This window comes from Theropithecus gelada, chromosome 2 (genome assembly GCF_003255815.1).
Source record: "Theropithecus gelada isolate Dixy chromosome 2, Tgel_1.0, whole genome shotgun sequence".
In the NCBI taxonomy this organism is placed as follows: domain Eukaryota; kingdom Metazoa; phylum Chordata; class Mammalia; order Primates; family Cercopithecidae; genus Theropithecus; species Theropithecus gelada.
The window spans coordinates 72,111,272-72,136,224 of record NC_037669.1 but is presented as its reverse complement, the minus strand read 5'-3'; the positions used below and the strand labels follow the sequence as shown (position 1 = coordinate 72,136,224).

Genomic DNA, 24,953 nt, shown 5'->3' with positions numbered 1-24,953 from the left:
ACTTAGGAAACTGGAAAGTATTACTTCTGGTTGTGTCTGCGAGGTTTCCAGAGGAGACTGGTGCATGAATCAGTGGACTGAGTGGGGAAGATCCACCCTCAATGTGGGTGGGCACTATCCAATTGGCTGGGGGCCCAGATAGAACAAAAAAGGAGAGAAAAAGATTTCCTTTTTCTCTCTCCTAGAGCTAGGACATTTTTCTCCTCCTGTCCTTGGACATCAGAACCCCAGGCTCTCCAGCCTTTGGACTTCAGGACTTACAAAAGCAACCTGCTGGGTTCTTAGGCCTTTGGCCTTGTACTGAGACTGACACCATCAGCTTCCCTGATCCTGAGACTTTTGGACTTGGATTGAGCCACGCTACTGGCATCCCAGGATCTCCAGCTTGCAGACAGCCTGTCGTGGGACTTCACAGCCTCCATAATTATGTGAGCCAATTCCCCTAATAAATCTCCTCATATGTCTATGTCTATATCTATACCTATATCTATATTATCTATCATCTATAATCTATCAATATATCTATATCCTATTGGTTCTGTTTCTCTGGAGAACCCTGACTAATGCACTGGCATTCTCTAAATATTTATAGCTCTTCTCTTTCTAAGCACATGGTAGCATTACATTCCACCAGTACTTCTCAGTTTAGGAATGGTTAAATGATTTGTTTTGACTAATGAAATGTGAGTGGAAGGGATGTGTTTCACTTGTGGACAGACACTTTTAGAGACAGTGTGTGATTTACAATGGTCCCTTCCCCCAGTGAGGCAAATGAAAACATATGGAGAAAGCTTTCATTATCCTGGGATCTTGACTGTTTATAATAAGCAAATCCTCCTACTGATCCCCCCTGGATATGCAGCATGAGCTATGGGGGTTGCTTGTTACTACAGCAAACATTTTTGTATCCTAACTGAAACATCTATTTGGCAAGGTTGTTTGGAGGATGAGTGACAATATACTTAAAGAGGCAACACAGTGCCACTATGCAATCAATCAGTGGTATCTGTCGTCATCAGGAACATTATCATTGTTGTTAGCATTGTTATTTTGTTAGATTTATTTCTATCCTGCATTTCATCCTTATTCCCATTATCTTAATGTACTTTAATATTTACATTTCTTGCCCTTCACTAAATTATAAGATCTTTGAGAAGGGCAACATACTTTGTGTGCCCTCAGTCAGGAATAACCCATTGGATACGATATCCGTTCCAACCATTCTACTGTTGTAGCATGAATGCAAGTATACATAATACATAAACAAATGGGCATATTTGTATTCCAGTAAAACTTAATTTATAAAAACAGAAGGCAAACCATAGTCTGTAACCTTCATTTAGACTCTATTCTTATCCCTCTCCCTCCTTCTCTCTCTCCATCTTCAAATCTTCAACCCTAGTTTCCCTCCTTCGCTTGTGGGTGTGATTGTATTCTCTGCTTCCCCATGTAACCTTTTTCCTCAAAGATAAAAGTAGCCACCAGTAGCCCTGTTATAAAGGAAGTAAATCCCCTCCTCCCCTGTGTTCTTCCTTTGGTAATGTGCCCACACTTGAGCCAATCTCTGCTGACAGAGCATGGGAATTCCTGATTGGTCAGGCTTGAGTTATGTGACCACCACTTGAGTCATGTGACCACCCGGATGATCAGAGAATGGTCTGTGATTGATTAATCCTTCAGAGCCATCAGGGGTGCAGATGGAAGAAAGTAAGATGCTTAGTAGACACAACAGGGGGCTTCTTACAAGCTCTTTTCTCCTACACATGCAGAGAAATAGGAAAGAACGAAATAGGAAAGAACCTAGTTCACAGGACCATCCTTAACAAATGTGTATTGGGTAGTAGGCTTGATACTTCACAGCCAATTTCCCTGGATATTCTTCAAAGACTTCCTGTGGGATCTGGAAACAAAAGCGTTAGCTTGTATTTCTGATGGATTGGTTCTGAGAGGTAGGGAATACAGCAAACTAAGAAGACTCTTAAGTTTCTGGCCAAAGCGCCTGGGTGATTAGAGGTACCATATATTTAGATGGTTAGAATTCATCTCCTAAACTGTAAGGGGGAAACAACAATACGGATACTCCCCAGTTGGCTTGTAAGTATTTTCCAGTGATCTGGGAAAACTTACTAAACTTTACAAAAGCTAATAAACAAAGCAATATAATGTTATATGAGTCAGGACTCTCTGGAAACTATCCAAATTCCTCTCTGTAATATGGGGAATCCCTGAAAATTCCTAATATGAAATACCATACTACAGGGGGAAAAATAAAAACCTTATTCTTGCTATTCCTGGCCACATAAGGTCTGTGTAAAGGGCGTTACTGGCTACCGTAGATATGTGTTGGGCACTCAAAAACTGAGTCAGTTTAGTATACCAGTACATCTTCTATTTTTACTTTGCTCAGAAAATCTGATGAAATTATACAAATCCCTGAAATCTAATATTTCTGTGTGATAAGATTGTGTAAGAGGAGGGGGTGGAAGAGAAGTTTGGAAAATGTGGTGACAGATGGCAAGTGGGCTCAGGCACATAGCGTTCCTATATATAGGGGAGGGGACAATCTGGTTAATCAAGGGGAGGGGGGAGCACTTTCAAATTTAGATTCAAGTATTTTATATATTCAGCAACATCATTTAGTGAAGCAGCCTAGCCTGGTAGAATTTTTAATTTTTTTCTTGGTTGGGGGTGAGCTGTGTGATATGTATTTTTAACAGTTTTCCATATTCTTTCATGATGTCTACATTTAACAATCAAATTGTATCTATAAGTTTTGGGTGTGTCTGTTGAGAGAGGGATGAGAATATATATTTCTAGAGAGAGTTCCTTCCAAGGAAATTTACGACATTTCAAAAATTAGGGCCATTACAAGTAATTTAACACGAATGGAAAATTAAAGTGAATGTTCACAATGAATATGTCTTTATAGTTTAGTAGAATGAGCAGTGAGCTGGCAATGAGGACACTTGAGGTCCAGGCCCAGCTCTAGGTAATACAGTCCCAGGTAGGCTGTGTTGCCTTACACAAGGCACTTCAGCTCTTTGAATCTTAGTTTGTTTATTTTTAAACTGAGAGTCTGGATTAAATTATCTATAGGATAATCTTGGTTTTATATTTCCATCGTTGTAGGCTGTGTCTTAGTGCTCAGTTAGTTAGGATGCTTTTGATTCCAAGTAGCAGAAAGCCCAACTGAAGCTGTTTTAATTCATCACAGGGCAAGCCTAGTGTTGAGTGGACTTTCGGATTGGTTTGATTCAACAAAGGACATTTCCCCAACTTGTTTACTCTTCTTTCCAGGGTGTCAGCCTCATCCTGACGGGTTGGTGGCTCTTCAGGATCTGAAAATATCAGTTAATGACTCCTGGTTAATGTCATGCTTTTTTATACAACTCTGGATGAAAATAGAAAATCACTTCTGAGGCTGTCTTAGACAAGGGAGGAAATGTCTTTTAGAAGATTCCTGAAAGCTTGTCCTTGCATAACTTTGGCCCAAACTGACTTTTGTTCACATCTGTGATCATGTCAAGAGAATGGGGCTACCGTGAACTACAGGAAAGACTTCTGGAACCAGCGATTAGCTTGGCAGGGAGATTGTGGTTACATAAGTGAAAATCAAGAAGGATCATAAGTAATGGAAGCAACCATGAAATCTACCAAACATGGCTTGGAACACTTAAGTTTCATATGATCTACACAGTTAAATACAACTAGAAAAAAAAATTAACGAAATAGAGGTTTTATATGGTAGCTATTATTGTACCAAGCACATAGTAAGTATTCAATAAAGATGCCTAGCTTGGGCTAAACTTAAATCTGTTAAACACAGAGAACATATCTCTTCGTTGGCAACTAAATAACAAGAAATTGCAGGTATTTTGGGGGTTGCCATAGTGACCAGAGGCCTTCTGCTGTACATTTTTGTTTTAGTGCAGTGGTTTTCAAACTTGGCTGCAAATTGGAACCACCTAGGGAGCTTTGAAAAACACTATTGCTTGAGTCCCGTCTCCAGAGTTCCTGATTTGATTGATCTGGGTGAGGGCCTGGGCATTTAGAGTTTTAAAAACTCTCCAGATTATTGTAAATTACTGCCAAGATTGAGGATTTCTGGCTTAGGGACTCCAAACATGAACATGCTATGTGCGTTCTCATCCCCTCTTCCCTTGAAGTCCCTTTTATAATTCTCTTTTTCTGTACTCTAAACTTGTAACTGTTACATTCTTCTCCCTGAGCTGGGACTCCCAGAGATACCACATGTTCTCCATTACACTATGGCAAAAACCTGAATGTGAGGGTGGAAACCAAGAGTAGGGAAGGCGTACTGTCAATAGGGTGTGTTAGAAGAAGGGGACAAAAGGGTGGAGAAAACAAGAAGTGATGCAAAAAGCATTTTCCTCTGGCACTAGGATGAGGTTGGAGATGCACATTTAGGCACTCTCAGACTCAGATTCCCACACAAACACCCATACACATACAGACACATCATCTGAAATTTTTCCCAGCCTCCTCCCTGCTCAGCCCACTGCCAACCGCTTGCTTAGAATCTTGCTGCAAATTCATAAAACACCTAAAACACGAATAAATGAGAAGTGACTGTGTATTCATTCATTCACACATTCATGTATTCATATGTTCTATAAATATTGATTAGGCACCTACTATGTGCCAGGTTCATTGCCAGATGGTGAGTGAATAGTGATAAATAAAACAGGAGCTTATAGCACGTTAAAGGCCTTAAATCTAGAAAGGATTTGGAGTGTATAAAGCAGGGCAGTGATTATCTTCTTCACCAGGAATTGAGTTCTAGTCTCCGTACCTCATTTGTTGAGTGAATCCTTGGTAAACGAATGACTGCCCAAATGAATTAGTGAGAAAAGACCAGAGTGACTGGAGCATGGTGCATGTGCAGGTGTTTAGGGAAAAGTGGGATAATATTAGCTTGGAAATAGGGGTGGATATCAGTTCATGCTGGACCTAGTTTTTTAAAAATCAGACATTATATTCTGTGCATTGGGAAATAATTGCATATTTTCAAGAAAGGACTGATACAGTCAGAGAAAGTATCCCTGAAATCAGGGGGAATAAAGAAAGGGCTATTTGGGAAAATAACAGAATGGAAAAATGTTTCTGAAAGAAAGAACAGAATGTGAAAAAGCTTTGAGTCAAGAATGGGATAATACGGCTGGGTGTGGTGAGTCACGCCTGTAATCCCAGCATTTTGGGAAGCCAAGGTGGGCAGATCACTTGAGGCCAGGAGTTCGAGACCAGCCTGGCCAATATGACGAAACCCCATCTCTACTAAAAATACAAAAATTAGCCAGGTATGGTGGTGTGTGCCTATAATCCTAGCTATTCAGGAGTCTGAGGGAGGAGAATTCCTTGAACTTGGGAGGTAGAGGTTGCAGTGAGCCGAGGTCACTGAACTTCAGCCTGGCCAACAGAGCAAAACTTGGCCTCAAAAAAAAAAAAAAAAAAAAAAAAGAATGGTATAATATGTTTCAGGAACTGAAAGGCACTATGCTGCTTTGCCTAATTATATGGATGAGATAAAAGATAGTCTAGTGGGGAGACAATAACAGAGAAATATGGCACAGAACAATAGATGCTACAGCAAGTGCAGTTGACAGAATCTGTGGGAGTGTAGAGGAGGGGTCTCTAACTTAGACTTGGAAGGCCAAGAGAAACTCCATAGAGAATGACATCAAGAAGCTAATCTGGAAAAGCAAGCCGAGTTAGGAAAAAGGAAGGAGAAGGGAAATGGTAGGTAGAAATGAAAGACAGAGCAAGTATTTTTCAAATAGAAAGAATGTTTCGGTAGAATTCTATACTTTTGCACATTCAAAGGTATAGAGAAGTGAGAAAACATCTTACAATTCTGAGCAAAATCTTAATTACACCAAATAAATTTAATTTTAAAACTTTATAGAGATTTATAGTGTACGAGATACACTGATATGCATCTAACAATGATCCTTTGAAGCAGGTATCAGTGAGACAACTTAGGTGAAGTTACACAGAATCCAACAGCGTGGATTGAAATAGAGGTGGAGCTGAAATAGACTCAAGCAGTTTGACTCCAGAGTTCATTATCTCATTCCTGCTATTAGATTGCCTCTCTGACCACATTAAAAAATAAATAAATGAAAGGAGGAAGACCCAAAGAGGTATAGATTAAAATATATATATTTCTATTTTCCTGTGTTTTTCTACTATTTCTGGAAATTGTCTAGTTCACATAATTAAAAACTCAAGCCAGATAAAAGAGAATAATAAGCTATATTAATAGTAAGACAAAAACTTCTGTTCTTCAGAAATTTACTTAATGGCAAATCAAATATAAACCTACGAAGTCAAGAAAAGTTAATAGTACTTAAACCCACACCAGGAAAATAAGATACATGTATGATTACTTTTTTTTTGTAGTTAACCACTGACATTATGTAGGATCCCATAGAAAAAGAAAGGCATTCCTGTTTTTAATATTTGGTTCATGTAGTAAAAAATTTACTGCCACAAAAGTAAAATCAACCACAATTTACAAGCAACAAATGGATGTTGAATATTTCAAGAAACAAAAGTACAGTACTTTAGATTGGTTAAGTGGATTAAGAGCACCATTAAAGGACTGACATGAAAAATGTGATATTTTGAGAAAAAAATAATAAATTATAAAAAATACAATGAAAAATCATAAAACATAATAAAAACCAATAGGCCAGGCACGGTGGCTTATGCCTGTAATCCCAGCACTTTGGGAGGCCAACACGGGCAAATCATGAGGTCAGGAGATCGAGACCATCCTGCCCAACATGGTGAAACCCCGTCTCTACTAAAAATACAAAAATTAGCTGGGCATGGTGGTGGGCACCTGTAATCCCAGCTACTCAGGAGGCTGAGGCAGGAGAATCATCTGAACCCAGGAGGCAGAGGTTGCAGTGAGCCAAGATCAGTGCCATTGCACTCCAGCCTGGGTCACAGGGCAAAACTCCATCTCAAAAAAAAAAAAAAAAAAAAAAAACCACAAAAAACAAAAAACAATATATTAAATTACAATTTAAAAAAAAAACAGCACCAAATAGGCATGTTTGAAAAAGTGTTAGAAGTATGCATACTTAAATGTGAATGCTGGTAACATTTGTGTGATTGATTATAGATGACTTTTAAAACTTTTAGTTTAGATCTTGAGTTATCTACCTTTTAACATACGAATACATTATTTTATAAGTAGGAAGAAATTATAAAACATATCAAAGTCCTTTAGTCCTAAAAGTATATATGAAAGCTTTACTAGCCTTAGTCAACATTATAATCATGCCTTCAATATTCATTCTCCTTTTCCCATTATTATCCTAATTCTCCTTTAAGTGCCACCCTCCCCCACTGAATGCATCTCTTTTGGGGGATGCTCTCCAGAGTTAGGGATGTGGCACGTACTGTAGCTCTAAGCCCAACAATGTGATCTTTCCCTCTGTTCAAGGTCACTGGCTCAAGGAGGGGCAAGTGACCCAAGTTAAACTAATGAGGCATGACTAGTAGTTTGCTGGAGGAAGCTAGGAATAAATAATCCTTGCTCATGTGAGAAAACCCAAAACAATCCTTTCTCTTGTTCCTATGTGGATGAGGAAGCACATAGCCCAGGCAGCCATTGGCAGCCATGTTTCAGCTGTGATGAGACACCTGCCTTAGAATGAATAGAAATTCTAGAAGGCAGAGAGAGTTTGAAATGAGCTAGTTTTTGATGGCTTAGTCAAATTGCTCATCAAACCCACCTGCAAGTGAGTGCCACCTGTGGGCTATCAACCCATAGGAAACTGTACATCTTCTTTATTATTTACTCCAGTTTGAATTTTGTGTGTGCCTGTTTGTTTTTCTGTTAATTGTAACCAAACACATCCTACTTCTTTCTTTCTATGCTATTCTCTTCCTGGAAGGTTACTATCACGTAATTAAAGATCTTTCTTCTAGCTTACTAAAAATTATTGAAAAATCACAGGTTTTATTTTTCTTGACCTGGCTGGTATATTCTAGAACTGTGCTGTCCAATGCAGTAGCTATCAACCAAATGTGGCTACTTAAATTTAAAATAGTTAAAATTAAATAGAATTAAAAATTCAGTTTCTTGGTTGCACTTGTGACATTTCAAATGCTTAATAGCTACATATCAATAGTGGCTACCATATTAGCCAGCAGAAATAGAGAACATCTTCAACATTGCAGAAAGTTCTACTGAATAGTGCTCTCTCTCTCTCTCTTATTCTCTCTATCCCTCTCTCTGTGAGTGTGTGTGTGTGTGTGTGTGTGTTTGTATGTATGTGTGTGTCTACGTTGGAGGGTGGGGAAGCACACAAAACAGCGACATTAGATTGGGAAAGTTGTATTCTAACATCATCTATGCTAGTTAATTTACCATGTTCCCTTGAGTAAGCCTCTTCCCCTTTCTTATGTCTTCATCTTTCTTCTAAAAATAACAGGCTAGACAAGGAGATTTTGGGGGTCTCTTCTAGGTCCAATATACCGAAATTCTAAGTGCTTTCTTTTGACTTTTAACATCTGTAGACGACTTTTTTTATTCTCCAGGGATCAGCTGTGAGATCTACCATCAGATCATATTGGTATCAAATCCTGAGAACCAGGGTGGAAAATTCACAATGATTTCATTTTTTTTTTTCTTCTAGCAAAAAATAAAAATAAAAATAAAATAAAATAAAATCCAACACAAATTTAGTGGCAAGTAGCCATTGTTTTAAACAGTGTACAGGCCAATTTCCTTTACTTAGTGTTATCGCAACAAGGCAAGGTGGTCACCCTGAATATGGGTCACCACTTCATACATGAATATATTACCTACCAAAAAAACGAGCAAAGGCTATGGGGAGGGTCACAAAATCTACTTATTTCTTTCTTTTCTTTCTTGTCACCCAGGCTGGAGTGCAATGGCGATCTTGGCTCACTGCAACCTCCGCCTCCAGGGTTCAAGCCATTCTCCTGTTTCAGCCTCCTGAGTAGCTGGGATTACAGGTGCCCACCACCACACCTGGCTAATTTTCATATTTTTAGTAGAGACGGCCTTTCACCATGTTTGCCAGGCTGGTCTTGAACTCCTGATCTCAGGCCATCCGCCTGCCTCGGCCTCCCAAAGTGCTGGGATTATAGGCGTGAGCCACCATGCCTGGTCAAATCTACTTATTTCTGTAAAGGTAGTTCATTATGCATGCCATCCTGATGGTGAATTAGTATTTTATTTTTGATTCATTCATTATTATTCATTTATTCATTCAAGCATTTTATTGTCTACTATATGCCAGGCAGTATGTTAGACTCTGAAGATACAGTAATGACCAATATGCTTGTCCTCCTTGCCCTCATGGTGATTCTTGTAAGGAGATAAAGCAGGCATTAAACAAATAATTCTAGAAATTGCTAATTATACTGGTATTTAAGATTCTAGACGTGCTGTCCCAAGGGATATAAGGGGACATAGCACAATGACCTGATCTTGTCTGGAGCACTAGAGAAGGCTTTGGAAAGAAAGTTTCTCCATCCTATTCAAGGATCCAAGAGAAGAGTCTACTAGAAGCCAAGAGTTAGAACGTTTGTAAGAGATGAAGCTAGAGAAGTAGGTGGGCCAGTTCATGCAGAGCCTCGTCAACCATGGACATAAGATTTGGACTTTATTTTAAGTGCAATGGGAAACCATTGAAAGGTTTTTAAGTAGCAGGAGTGACATAATCATCATGTGTCTCAAATATGCTCCCTCCAGATGCAGAGTCGGGGAGACACAGGTGGGAGCTACATACTCCAAGACAAGTATACCTGTTATAGTTCAGGTAAAAGATGATGGTAGCCTGGACGACAGTAGTTGAATGGAGAGGGACAGACTGGATGGATTTGAGGCATAAACAGGAAGTAGAATTAGTAGGCGGTAGTGACTGATTGGATGCGGAAGTTTATGGGGAGAGACATGTCCAGAAGAGTCTTCATTTCTGGCTCAAACTATTGGGTTGTTGAATGGCCATTGGAATTGAGTAGCTTTGGGGGATCTGATCTTAAATCAGCTATGGATTTGAAAGTTTTATAAACCAAAACATCATATTATTGTTTTTATTATTGCCAAAGCAATCATTTTCATGACCTTTATGTGCTTCTGATATATGTTCATATCTTTGCAAAAAAAAAAAAAGGACTACTTATTTGCCATAAAAATATATATGTATTGCTTTGGTTAGAGAAAAGGAGATGAAGCTGGTGGGATTTCAACTTTCTCTCTGTGCTAAAAGGAGAATAAAGAATAAAGAAATGAGAAGTGTAAGAACAAAAGAAAGGACCTTATTCTTTCTTTTTCTTCTACCTGGAAGACAGACAAGATAAGCAATGAGGAATTATAGTTGATAAAGTAATTGTAGAGCTAGGCTGCTGGAGGTGAAAAATGAGACTCCTACATGAAGGTTATCTTTTTTTCCAGCCTAAGAAAAATCTTGTCTCCCATTTTCTTTTTCTTACAGTTACTTAAAATTCTGCCTTACGGATCCAGATTCAAATTGTAGTATGGAATATTACCAGTTTTCTCTTTCAAACTGTGTGCATTCCCTGTTGCTACTAAGGATCTTTATTCTTTCTTAAGCAGTAGTTGGGTTTTATTTTGTTGTGTGTGTGTTTTTTTTGTTACTGCTTTTGTTTGTTTGTTTGTTTGGTGTTTACCTTGTGAATGCTTTGTATTTTTAAGACATAGTTGTGATTACTGATGTGTATAATGCTCTCCTCATGGCTTAGTACAGTGCATGGAACATAAAAATTCAATTAATAAGTGAATTACGAGATAAAGTTTTCATCAGTCAGGATAGACTAGATGATGCTGCAATAACAAATAACTCCAAAGTTGTAATTGCTTAAACAAAAAACTATTTCTTATTCACTATGTAGATCCATCAAAGATTGGTAGGGGAAGAGGAGGCCTCTGCTCAAGGACTCAGGCTGATAGCACAGCTTGTCCCTGCTTCAAAGGCAAGAAGAGATCTCAGGGTGTCACTTCAGCAATTAAATGCTCTATTGCTTGAGGAAATGCCATCAGTTCTAAAACCTTATTGGCTGAACCTTATGGCATACCCAACCCTAAATGGATCAGGAAGTGCAATCCTGCCATGGTCAGAAGGTGGAAAGGCTCAACTTCTCTGAAAAATGTGAGAGTAGTTTTGCTTTGAGTTGGGAGAATACACTAAATGGCCTCAAAGATCAATATATGTTGATTCTTACATTATTAGGACAAATGATCATTGGCTGTAATGCAATGGTCTACAAGGTATTTGGAAGAAAAACATGGCACTCTGTTGATATTCTTGCTTCATTACATACATTTAGAATGACACTTAAGGCAAGTCTTTATTCCAGTATTTTTTTTCTTAATTTTCAACAATGGCTATCTGAATACCTTGAATGTAGTCCATTAGGTGGTGGATTAAATTTAATTATGGAAGTAACTATCTTGACCCTTATTTTAATCTCTAGAAATGAAAAACATAATGGTTACAGGTTTTCAAAATGGTAGCCTTTATTAGCAAAGGTGAACTTCCTTTTAGTTTTAATTCATTAGCATAGTAAAACCACAACCAACAATAATCATGGGGCAAAGGCTGTCTTGTATACTTCTGTATTTCAAATACCTGGTGTAATATGTACCTCTAAAAAGAATGAATAATCATTTTTTGAGACTATCTTAATGTTAAAGAAATGAGAAAATATAATAGCTATATTTTTGGATTATTTTTTCCATTAAATATTTTATCCCAGTGTTTAGAAATGTTCTCTTGGGCTTGAAATCTGCTCTATCACTTACTACCATAAAACCTTGTGCACGTTCTTTAACCTTCCTGTCTCCTCTCACATTCCCCAACTGTGAAACAGAGATAATAATAATAATACTTATCTTATGGGGTTGGTAAAAAGAATTAAATTAGACTTTACAAGACATATTATAGAATGTGCTAGCATCTGATGGAGGTTTTATAAACATTACCTGCCACCACTGCTGTTTTTTTGTTTGTTTGTTTGTTTATCTTGATGCTGTACAGTCAGTGTAAACTTTCTGTACATACTCATGAACAACAAGAACGAAGCACAGATGTGAAACATGCAATACCAACTAGAACTTTGGCATTTTTAACTAATTTTTAACTGTGAGATTAATATTTACTACTACTTAGAAATCTGTTTAGATGTAAGATTTAGTGAACAGTTGTTATATTACAAAGAGTTATTATGTGTGTTTTGTGCAATGTGAAAGACCAATTGACAAGATTGATGAGTCTGAAGGGTCCCTCACTCTCTCACTGTGTGTAACATGAGAAAACAGAATCGCTTGCAAAGATGCGCAGCAGCATTGGACCTTCCTTATTGTGCCTCTGAAAGGCAAGAGAGTATCCTGGGGAATTTCAAAATGTTTCCAAGGAAGGAATATTATGAGAACTACCTTGATTTTGAAAACACCATAAAAGACTAGACAGTATGATCTATAACAGTGAGGATCTCATCAATCATGTTTTCTGCGTTGTTCCCCAGGCACCTAACACATAGTAGGTGCTTTATAAGTGATCTGTGCAATACCTGAGGGTATTTCAGAGAATTATCACCTGTGCAATTGACAAATGAAAACTGAGTCCCTTTCTATGCATCCCTGAAGTTTAGGCAAAATTATACTGTATTTCTGAAAAAGAAAGGGTTCAAACCATAGTACGAGAAACAAGACATTGAACTCCTGTGTGTTTTCCCTCCCTACCCCAGCATGTTATTTGAAGGAGAGAAAAAATTTTTTAAAAAGAGCTGTGAGCATATTTCTTCATTTGGTGCTAAAAATAACACATTTTTATTTATTAAACATGTTCAAAAAGTTCAGAAGGTTTTTATTGGACTTATGCATATATGCATCTATGTCCTATTCCAGGTAAATTCTAGTCTCCTATTTAACTGCTGAAACAACCAGCAGACTTAAATTAGTGTAAACCTGACAATATTTGTGGTTAACTTACTGGTAAAAAGAACATTAAGAGGTAAGAAATGGCTTATATTTCACTTTTCCATTTACTGTGAGAAGTGTAACTCCCACTAATACTATCAGTATTTTGCAGAACGCTTTTTTTCTTGTTTCTCCTTCCCTCTTTACTCTTTTGTTAAATCAGTGGTATCAGTAGGACCTCTAACATAATAAATCAGGCAATATAGTGTTAAAGCGCTGCTTGAGTTGTTGAAGAGTTAGTGGGCAGATATTACAATTCACTGTAGCTGTAATAGAGGGTAATGTCACTTTAAGACATGTGATACTTTGGAGCGGAGGGATGTATTGAAACAGACTACTGCTACTTACAGCACCGTATAGCAGCCCTGCTCCTACATTTTGCTGCCTTACTCTGCCCCGAATGCACTGGAGTGGGGATGGTCCATCGGCAACTATAAACCGATTCTCATCAGGAAACTGCACATTATCTCCCCATCACTTCAAAGGTCTCGTCAGGCAGAGGTGACGCCAGGAGATGATTTAAAGGTGAAAATGACAAGGTTTCCACCCCTCAAACCTTGGCTCCTTTTCTGACAATACAGTCTGAATGAACTGATGTCTTTTTTTTCTTTTTTCTTTTTTCTTTTTTTTTTTTTTTACTGTGGAAATAGGATCGGAAGAGAGTAACATTTTTTTTTTTTTTTTTTTTTTTAATCCTGATAAAGAAGATTGTTGGGAAGCTCTTTGAAAAAAGATTTCAAATTGTGGCACAGATGGATTTTAAAAAGTGTTAGATCTTTCCAATGAACACTAATAGAGTACTCTGCTCTTGGCTGGATTTTTCAGGTAAGAAGCATCTTTGAGGGTTTAAGATTCAGAAAGCAGATCTGAAGCATATCCAGGCATATCTAGAGAACTGTGCAAGGCTGAATGCTTTATTTGGGGAAGACATTTAATAACATTGAGACAACCTCTTGGTAAAAGAGCAAGCAGTGAGAGTGGCATGCAGGAGGTTTGGAAGTAATGCTGAGAATTAAAGAAAGTTAAATTAAAAAAGAAAATATTGCAAGCATCAAGTCACAGTAATCCTTTTGAGTGGTAGGATCTATATGGCTGAAGAAATGAGCAAGAGAAAGCAGTCATTGAAAAACTATTAAGTTTTGGTTGTGGCAGGATTTTTCTTTCAAGTTTAGGTGAATTTCTAGTACATTTTAACTGCAATTCACAAGCAGTAAATACATTCACAGTCATCTCTGTTTTTGTCTTTCTGTAATTTGCAGGGTATTCTGAAAAAGTCCCCAAATACATTCATTTTAGGTTTCACAGGAGGGGTGCTGCTATTCATTTCCACTGAAGAGAATGCATGTATGTTATCCCGATAGTTCTGAAAACAATAAGGCAAAGTATGTTGTATACAAAAGTAAACAGTGGGCAGTGAAACTAATTAGAAAGTGAATGCTCCATCTGAATCACAGACTTAGGCATGAATAGCACCAAACTGTTGAAAATAATGTTTTCCTACTTTGCCCTTAATTATAGTTGTCACCATTTGTCTATTATAGTCCTAAAATCCTTCCAAGGCTGTATCTGTCTGCTAAAATCCACAAATGAGCCTGCATTATGTGCATATATATGATGTATATTTTTGTTTTCTGAACATCACAGTTTTTAATAAACAACCAATTTTCATGAATAAAGAAGCCAGGCTGGGAGGTTACTAGCACGTTTTCAATGTATAGTTGAGGTTTTCGAAGGGTATGATTTGACAGTGAAAAGGAAAAGAAAGAAAGAAATCTTCTTCCAAAGTCCTCTCGACCTAACAGAAAAGCATACAGTTAACTGGATTCTTGCGTAGAAAATGCTTCCCTATAACTGGCTGAGTAAGGACGGTGCTTCAAGTTTGATTAATTTGGCAATATGAAATGCAGCATAAGGTGTTGTTTGAGAAATTGGACAATATATAGCGCAGTTGAGCCTTTGTAGTTCCTAAGATCCTCACAGGTGCAGATAAGACTGTCAAAGTTTCAGTGCCCAAGAAAAGGTACATATTCATCCATAAATACATATGCCACCTGTATATGCATATTCATCAATGCTGTACAACAAAAGCTACAATGAAATCTTAGGAGGCTAAGCAATATTGTAAATTATGGCTTGCTCTAGGATAGAAGCATAGGTCTTGCATCTGAAACTCATTCTGGCTAAACACAATCCCTTCTGATTCTTTGGTCCAGTCAAAAGGATCGGTTCTATCAGGAGATTACAACATGCCTCTGAGAAATGATTACTTAGTTTAGAAGACAGCATTGCAATTAAAAATTCATGACTGTAGAATTAAAAAAAAAAAAAAAGAACCCACTCTTTCCTTCCAGGCTTATGTCAGACTTGCAATGAAGTTAGAATGAACAGGAGGAGTCTGCAGCTTTTCAGTGCCTGAGATAACTATAGTTTAAAGATCATTGTGTAAAATAGGATTTTTAGTCAGCACGCATTGTTTTAAACTGACTAACTGATAGTCTAAAACTTTATTTTTGCATTTTGGCAATCCTTGGAGTTTTGCAGAATTAAGAAAAAAAATGAATGTATGATCATCTGAAAAGGGCTTTCCCTCAATCCCACTTCATGGCATGACCTCTGCTGGATCATTAGTTCTAGCCAGAGAAGTAGCAAAGGAACATGACGTCTGAGACCTCCCTTCCCTCATCAGTGGGGCTGACTGAGCTGGGGGCTTGAAGCCGCGGGTAACCTTTCCTGTCGAATGTTCTCTTTAGAGAATGGCAATGGTCTCTGCGATGTCCTGGGTCCTGTATTTGTGGATAAGTGCTTGTGCAATGCTACTCTGCCATGGATCCCTTCAGCACACTTTCCAGCAGCATCACCTGCACAGACCAGGTAAGTCAGGAGCTGGATCCACTGCAGCCTCCTCCAGTCTTACCACTGTTTCCTTAACAGATGGTTGAATGCAAGTGACATAAAGTGCTGTAGTGTAGGCAGCTTGCCTTTGAATTCCAAGACATATTGTTGGCTAGATGCTTTGGGGGAAGGGGAGTGTGCCAAAATGTCTTGGGGGTATTCCTATTAATTTCTCAGAAAAGGTGGGTTTTTCTAAGTGTCATCCCACCTGCTTCTACACACCTTGAAAAGTAGAAGTCATCTGTTTTTGGACGCTTTGGCCAATAGCAGAATATTCTGCAAAAGGTGGAATAACTTTCAAGACTTGAGGATTTTACCTACTATAATCTTGGTCTGTATGTGGCTAAGAATTTTGTTGGGGGCATAGTCCCCAAATTAACTTTGGAAGCAAGTTGTCAATGAAAAAGAAATTAAAAAGTAACTTACTATTTCTTGTCTGGTATAATATGCCTCCTTTCCTTTCTCCCTTCACTTTCTGTTCTTCCGGTATGCTCAGTGGCATTTTTCCCTCTCTTTTGGCAGTTTCAGGGATGAGGTCCCTCCCACCTGATTTTTGTTTTGTTTTGTTTTCCCTATATTGAATTTTTAGTTCCGGACGCATTTTGCTTTCTTCCTCTTAATGTTCAAAGTGTATTTTTCACCCATCCACGGCCTCGCTCCTCAATCTGGATTTTGCTCTCCTTCTTTGCCTCGCCAGCTTTCTCATTACAGTCCCTCCCAGCTCGATTGTCCTTACCTTCCCCGGTTCTCGGAAAAATTTCCTTCCATTTTCTGTTCAGCATCAGCCTTCGCATCCTTCTACTACCCACCCCGCCTTCACCCTCCACCCAACCTCCCTCCCTCCCCTCCCTTCCTCTCTCGCGACGGTCAAGTTCGGGCTCTGGGGACCAGTTGCGCGCCCAAGTTTCTGATGCTGAGTTCTGAAGTGCTCCCAGCCCTCCACCCGCCTCTCCAAATCCCATCAATGGCCTCCTCCCATCCGTCGAGCTTCCTCCTGCTGCGTGGTCCAGCGTCTACGCCCTTGCCTTTCCCTGGCTCCTCAGGCGGCCTGGACACCGATTCCAGGCTCTTCTGTACAGTCCTCCAGCAATACCTTCCGGGGCCCCGCTTGCTGCCTCTCGGGGCTCAGCTTCCCTGCTGGGGGCAGGCTTGTCAGAGCGCGGATGCAGCCCAGGGTCCTCCCGCGCGCCTGCACCAGGCTGCAGTGAGCGCGCAAGCCTGCTGGGTGTTGGAGTTCGGGCCGCCCCGGGAGAAGGGGTGGGGCTGGCTTGTGCTTGGGGCTGAGGCTGGGGGCTGATTCTGGGCCCCGCCATCCTGTTTCCCCACGCCCTGGTCTGAGAGGGAAGGCGAGGGGGCGCTAGTGCCCCTGCAGGTGGGCATGGAAACCGCCCTGCTTCAGGACGCGCTTGTATTTCTGCATCCTGTGTCCGGAGCCTGGCGCGGGAACAGTCACTCAAGCCTCAGTGCAACCGAGATGGAGGGAAAACAAAAGTGAATTTGAGATTCCCACATTACCTCCAATCGCTTAATCACAGTCAGTTCTGGCACAAATGTCTTTCACTACATGGTCATAAATAATAAACAATGCGGGACATTTGCACTCGTTGTGATGCTCAACAGTAAGAATTCATGATAAAACAACTATTACGTGTATGTTTTAGGCAGGGCTCTTAGGATTAATTCACACTGTTTAGTTGAATCCTGATGCAAATGGGTGTAATTTCTCCCCCTTTTGCCCAGGAAACAGAAACTCTGAAAGGTTAGGTGGCTTGTCTGAGGCCACACAGGGAATAGCTGTCTTTGGAAGTCAGATCAGTATGATTCACTGCCAGAGCCTGTGTCCCTAGGAGGGGAAAATGCCTCTCAGTGCACCAAGTGACCATGCCAAATAGCTTCTTTGCAGAAGTGTGAGCCCCTTCATATAATTTTTGAAAACTTTCATTATGTCAAAACTTGGTCTCATCTGAACTGCACACCCATTCTGAGAGGTGGCCATGGCAGAACTGGTGAGTGGCACGTGGTTGAGGGGAGAAGGCAGGGCTCAGGGCTGGCCATCCAAGTCTGTCACTTAAGGTTAGTGACATAACCTTGGACAACTGACTTTTCTGCTCTCATTTCCCATTTATAGATATGGTGGTGGTGGGGGTGAGGTGGGGTGTAAATATAGTAAAAATAACTTCTAATAAGTCTTTTGTAAGCTGTAAAGTTCTTCACAAATATTGGAAATTACTGATGTCCCCACTTAATAGACTGTAAACCTGCAAGCCAGGGATGTTTGATAAATGAAGTTTTGCTGTTCACACAGCTAATAATCCACATAGCCAAGGCAACAACTCTTTTTTTTTCTCTTGCTATTGTTTTGTTAATCATGTGGTACATGGCTAGAATATACCACCAATGCTATGTGTCTTATTTTGCTCTATGCATATAATCATGAAATAGATACAGTACCATTTGTAACAAGCTTTCACATAGTTGTCTCTGTTAATCAGTGAATATATGGAGTTTTTCTGTGCGGGTTATGTGTAATAATTAAACTTATGTCTTTATAGGGCTTATTATTAAAATATCATATTTTTAAACTGAAAATCACATATTAGGTTCTGGCTGAAATTAAACTCAATATTTGTTTTCTCCATTTTCTTCCTTAGAATTTGTGTATTATCAACGAATGCATAGTTGATCTGTGTGTCAAATACCCCAGGAAACTGCAGCACTGAAACCAATTTTGACCCCAAGTGCTAATACATTTGAGACCCATTTCAGCTTTATTGTTGAAATGAAGAAACTATAAATATCCCTTCCTAGATGCAGAATGATTAAAATGATATTAAACTTAACATCCAATAGTTCTATATAATACGTTTACTTGGTTTTTGACAATAGCTGCAAAGATTAAGGTGATAGATCTTGGTCATCGCTATATTCTAGATTATTCCAGTCAGATCCTTTAATACAATCTTTTGATTTTAAGAATAAAAATATGCCCTTTTTGGATTAGAGTTGTGACGTTTTGCCTTGTAGGTCTTAAATCTCCAGGGACACTAATGAAATGTGTATGAAAACAAGATAGAAATCAGGGCCAGTTATCTGTGACAATCCACCCCTGAATGAACAAATAAATAAATAAATTGCTGGATAAATGAGCAAAAAGGAAAAATATAATCTCATTTTCTCAAATCGGTTAAAACAAGTGACATGATGAGAAAAAATGAGACACCCGCAGACCCTGAGCTCTGCCACATTTGCCTAAGCTTGAAAAATCACCTCTTTCATAAAGCAAGAGCGGGCAGACTCCACGTGCATACCAAGTATCTGAGAAATGTGGAAAATGACAAATCTTTCACTCAGAGCCTTGAATGGAGGGAGAGTGAAAGCTTTACAGCTGCCTCCTCACCTGATTAGGAATGGCTCCCCACCCCATCCCCACCCTCTGCCACCCAGCCTCTTACAGGCAGTTTGGCTGTTCCCTATGTGGTAAGATTGATGGTATTCAGACAGCAAACAGCCAATTTCAGTCTCTCAAGAAATAATCCACTACACTGACAGATGAGTGGAATTTGACATGATGTTCCCCTCGTTCAGATTGCCTAACCTGGATGGCACCAGCCAGCCAGGATCCTTTAGGGGAAATGGTTAGAGATTTGGGCCAATTTCTGCTGTCATAACATGAAATCGAGACCATGTTTTTGTGAGGCCATGAATTTGTGATGTCTTCTCAATGCAGTGGGTTTGTACACAAACAGAATGAGAATATGTTAACTAGAAAACTGACTGATTTTAACGTATTCGCCTGCAGTCCCTAAGTACTTCCTATTTTTCATATTTATAGTATTAGGAATGCACCATTTATTTTCAGTTACTCACTAGTTAAGGAAGATTAAAACAGTCAACCACATGAAAGTGAATTTTAAAATTACACTAATGAGTAAAATGTGCTATAGATTAACAGATTTGTAATTTCAATAATTTAATATTTGGCTGGATCAAGTTTTTATTTGGGGAATGATGTAGGAAATTACCCTAACAACTTGAAGAATACTTGTGCTTTTTTTTTTTTAATTTTTCATTATAAAGCTATAGACAGGACATTTCATTTTAAAAAGACACACTGAACAATGAAAACTCAAAAGTGGTGTTCAATTGTTTCAGGTAATTAAAATAGACACCTCAACTCTTTATAATCACCAGGTTGTTTTGTGTAACAGTTAAAAAAACAAGATTGAATGGTTTTTGCTAATTGTAATTTTCTATTTTAGGATGAGTTTTCCCCTTATGGATATATGAATTATGACAGCAATTTTGATAGTTACCTAATTTTGAATGTGTGTGTGTGTGGTGGGGGGAGGTGTCCTTGAAACTTAGTAAAATATAAATCATCTCAAAATAATTTAGCAAGAAAAGATCCTTGGGATTCTTCAGTAATTTTAAATTATATAGATAAATTACATGAGACAAGAAGTTTTAAGTGCCTAATGAATCATTTATTCCTGAGTCACTGCTATTTTATCGACAGGGGTGTATGGAAATGATATATAAAAAGATTACTCTGAATAGAGTTGTCTGTGTAATTTATACTTGACCTGATTTACAGCTATATTAAGCAAACTATGTATGTTAGATATATTCATTTATGCCTTGATTATTGCATACTGAACATCACTATCCATTTTAAAGTATGATATTTTTGTTAAAATATTAAAAAGCATTTTTGTGTGCCTTATGCTTATTTATATCTTACTATTCAATATTACTTTATTGAAAGCTGCTCAAAGAATATGCAGTAGAATACCAGAGTACATTACAATAAAGGGTTGTTTTATAACTGTAATATAAAAGAAACAGTAGCAACAACCATAGTCGCATATTGGCTCTTTAAGAATGCGTACCAGTGCTAGGCTGCTAAGTATAGCGAATTGGCCTAAGGATTGGAGCAGACAGGTTGTTATTTGGTGCAAGCTGGTGCTTAGTGATAATCCATCCATCATCCGATTGATCATATTGACCTCATTGTAGAGTCAGGGTGCAGCTATTGATATTTGATCAGACCCTATAGTATCAAAGCCAAGTAGAGATGCAAATAAATATTTCCTGCTGATCCTATGAACTTATAAGAAAATTATTACAATGCTATAAAAACTCTTACTTATGTGAGCTCAAGCCTGTGGTTTCAACTCCTCATTAGGGAAAATAGATGTTATACTACACTGCAAACAAAAATATTTAGAAATGGCAAAAATGAAGATTAGCCTTTAATTGTTAGTTTCTTAAAGTTTACCTAAGAAGACAACTTGAACTCTTAAAAATTCTTTCAATTTTAAACTTTGTGCAAAAGTATCAAAGCTTAACTGGATAAATTGGCATGCCATTTTTGATAACAATTTAGTAACATCTCCCAAAAGGTAAAATGTGCAAATCCTGACACTTCCATTTCCAGGTGCTTATACTAAGAAAATTATTAGACAAATGTGAAAAGATATATGTTAAGCTATAGTTATTGCAACAATGGTTTTAATGGAAAAAACTGGAGAGGAGTTTCATCTCCGTCAAAAGGGGATTGATGAAATAAATCATAGCACACCCACACAATGGGATTTGATGTAGCCATTTCAAGGGATGAGAATATGTCTATCTACCCATGTGGAAAAATGCCCATGATACATTGCAGAGTGAAGAAAACAAGGAATAGAATACTCTGCTTCAAAATAATTTTGGAGAAAAGAATCATATTTGCACATACATAAGAATGTCAAAAAGGATATAAACATCCTTTCTACAGTGGTAGTTAAATCTGGTGAGAGGACTAGAATGACTTCAACTTTTAACTTCCTATAATTTTTTATTTTTTGGATGCATTTTTGGAATGAGCATATATTGCTTTTTATCAAAAAGCTTAAAATATTAGTGATAGAGTTTCAACGGTAAAATTAGAGAGATATCAAACCGTGTTTCCAGTTTAAGAAAAAAGAAGGGAGAATAAGCAGGAAAATATCATGAGGCCCTTTTCCTTTTAAGGGTCTTCATCCAGTAAAATGTCTAGGCCAGCATTTCAGAATTATGCTTCATGAAACACTGTCTTCTCAAGATACTCCTTGGACAAAAGTGTGGAAATTACCTGCTGGGAAGCACCCACTGTTTGTTATGTTCTCCTCCTGGAGATTTGCAGTGCTTGTAAGTATATGAAAGTTCTGAAAAGATTTGCAGGTAAGAAATCTGATTTTGTTTAAAATTTTCCAGACACTTTTTATTTGGGTAGCATCTACCATGCCTATTCAGATTACATGCAATAAAATTTTCCAGACACTTTGTATTTGGGTAGCATCTACCATGCCTATTCAGATTACATGCCAAGATAATTCTGGAATCCTGTGATATTCATCTTTTTATCTCTCACTTCTACTGACTTGGCACATAATAGGTTCTCAGAAAATACTTGTTTAATTACTAAGAAAAGGAGGAATGAAAGTTCTGGTGGAATCTTAAACTGTTCCTTAGTTGTTACTACTTGTGTGTGAGTGTGTGTGTACATACGGATGTATGTGCATTTGTGTATGTGTGTTTATAATTTTGAGATTTCTCAAATGGAGAGTGACATATATTGTCAGTATAACATACATGTATTCTGTGTGTATCTTTACGTAGATATTTGACTCTATTCAATTTTGACACCTACTCCATTCAAAATAATTCAAAGATTATACATACAAATGTAGTAAAAAATTAAATCCCTAAGGTTTTCAGTCACAGGTTTGGGGATTTTTCCCCTCTATAAGTTTGGAAAAGATTATAGGAGTTGTCTTGAGGGACTGAAGAGGAGGCTTCACTTGGCAAATAGGGAAAGGACTTTTATTTTCCAAATCTTTTGATATCAAGAGAAAAAGTCACTTTACCTTTGTAGCAGAGAGAAAGTAACACCAGACAAGCACTTTTTCCTTTCTTTGGGAATATAGAGAAGATGAATTTTGTTTAAAATTTGTATAACTAATTGAATTCCCCGAAGATAATACCTGCAAAGCACTTAGGGAACTCTGTTGGCCCATTATTTCTTTCTCTATTCCCGACTTCATATAATAAAGGTCCAAAAAAGAAAAGAAAAATGATATTATCACAGGGTTTCTCCAAGAAGATGGATAGGAATGCTGAGGGATCTGCCTATTCTTAAGCAAATCTTTCTTTCACGCAGGGAAGGAGTCAAACCAAGTTGTTCTCTGAGTTTGCAAGGGAGGAAGACCTCTCACATCTCTCACACCTCTCACATCCTCACCTCTCACATCCACATCTCTCACACCTCTCACATCTCACAGACCTCTCACATCTCTCACACCTCTCACAGGTGTGGCCATTGTTCTACTGATGCAATTACCAGCATTTGCCTTTACTGTGCAGTTACTAGACCTTCTTCTCTAGGCATGCTTTCATATCACACAAGAATAAATCCAAGCTGAATCTGTATACGTCCAAAGGACTTTTCTTATTTTCCACTTTTGTGGATGAAAAATGGACTAATTGACTCATATGGTTTCAGGTGAATACAGAATGTCAGCTCCTAGATTTAGATGAGCTGCCACACAGGTGAGGGGTAAAGCACCTCATTGTTCCTGAAATTAACAGTATACTGGATTAGGATCAGCAGGTCAGCAGGTCTTATTTCTCACTGAATTAATATTGGGTATGTATTCAATAATTATTTATTGATCAACCTAGCTTTAGCCAAGTGAGAACTTTACATTCTTTAAAATTCAAAAAGTGGTAGAAAAACATCACATTAAACCTTTTAAAAAAATATCACATGGTAATGAGGAAAGAGCTCCAGAGTAGGAGTCAGAGGCTGGAGCTTTTGAGATCTCCTTTAAGTTGTCAAATTGCAAAGTTCCAGATGAGAGGGTGGGAAGGAATTCAACAATTTTCATGTTGTACCTAGTAGCTCCAAGAGGGGGATTCATGTGTTCATAAACAGTGAAGTATATTCTGCCAAATAAGTTTTAAACTACCCAAGGAACTGGTTTATTAACTTTATCTATTTGACATAGCATGATTCAAAATTACCTTTTCTTATGTAAAAAAGCATTCTGCTAAAACTATTTGAAAACTTTGTGGATGATTATACCCAGCAGGCTAAAACATTGTGTCTGTAAGCTAAATGGTATTACTGGGCCTCTGGTAAACAGAGCTTTGATGTAATGAAGATAGTAGTCTATTCGGTAGCCTTATTTGAATCTCAGCTAAAAATCAATTAATTTTATTTCTGTTTTTTTGTTTTTGTTTTTGTTTTGAGACATAGTTTCGCTCTTGAGTCTCATTTGAATCTCAGCTAAAAATCAATTAATGTCCTTTCTTTCTTTCTTTTTTTTTTAGACGTAGGTTTGCTCTTGTTGCCCAGGCTGGAGTGCAACGGTGCGCTCTTGGCTCACTGCAACCTCCACCTCCCAGGTTCAAGCGATTCTCCTGCCTTAGCCTCCTGAGTAGCTGGGACTACAGGCACATGCCACCACACCCAGTGAATTTGTATATTTTTAGTAGAGACGGGGGATTCGCCATGTTGGCCAGGCTGGTCTCCAACCTCTGACCTCAGGTGATCTGCCTGCTTAGGCCTCCCAGCATGCTGGGATTATAGGAGTGAGCCACCGGCCCAGCCTAATTTTCTTTTTGATTATGGTTGGGAAAAAATAGTAATCAGCAAATCTAATAAAACAGAAGCATCAAGCAGCATAGAGATGCATGTGTAAAACTCTTAATTTAATACTTTATGAAAGTTCTCAAAATCTAGTCTGCAGCCCTCTAGTGAGTTGTAAATTTATCTTGAAACCCAAGGTTCTCTTTTGGGAAAATGATTTATGGTATCATATATATTCATTTTGTCTATGAATAAAGGCTACTTATTAGTAAAACAACTGAGTTATCATTTTGCTATAAATTACATTAACTAATGTTTACTGAACTTCCTTAATTCAGTATTCTTTAACTGGCTGCCAGCTCTTGGAAACATTGCAAAGTTTCTGTATGCAAAGAATTAGAATTCATGCAATGTGGAGAAGGATAATTTGTTATCAGTGTATCA

General features: G+C 38.2%; 2 protein-coding genes across 2 annotated transcripts in view; both read left to right on the top strand.

The window, feature by feature from the left end:
- Positions 1 to 221: 221 nt before the first annotated feature.
- Positions 222 to 24,953, top strand: part of FAM19A1 (family with sequence similarity 19 member A1, C-C motif chemokine like) — a 560,264-nt gene continuing 535,532 nt past the window's right edge. Inside the window, exons 1-2 of the mRNA XM_025376495.1 lie at positions 222 to 428; positions 15,754 to 15,874. Of these exons, the coding sequence (XP_025232280.1) occupies positions 15,757 to 15,874 (118 nt within the window). The 5' untranslated portion in view covers positions 222 to 428; positions 15,754 to 15,756. The remainder of the gene's footprint in view (positions 429 to 15,753; positions 15,875 to 24,953) is intronic.
- LOC112618878 lies at positions 15,128 to 17,488 on the top strand. Its single transcript, XM_025376494.1, has one exon. The coding sequence runs from the start codon at positions 16,515 to 16,517 to the stop codon at positions 17,190 to 17,192; it is 678 nt and encodes a 225-aa protein (XP_025232279.1). The 5' UTR covers positions 15,128 to 16,514; the 3' UTR covers positions 17,193 to 17,488.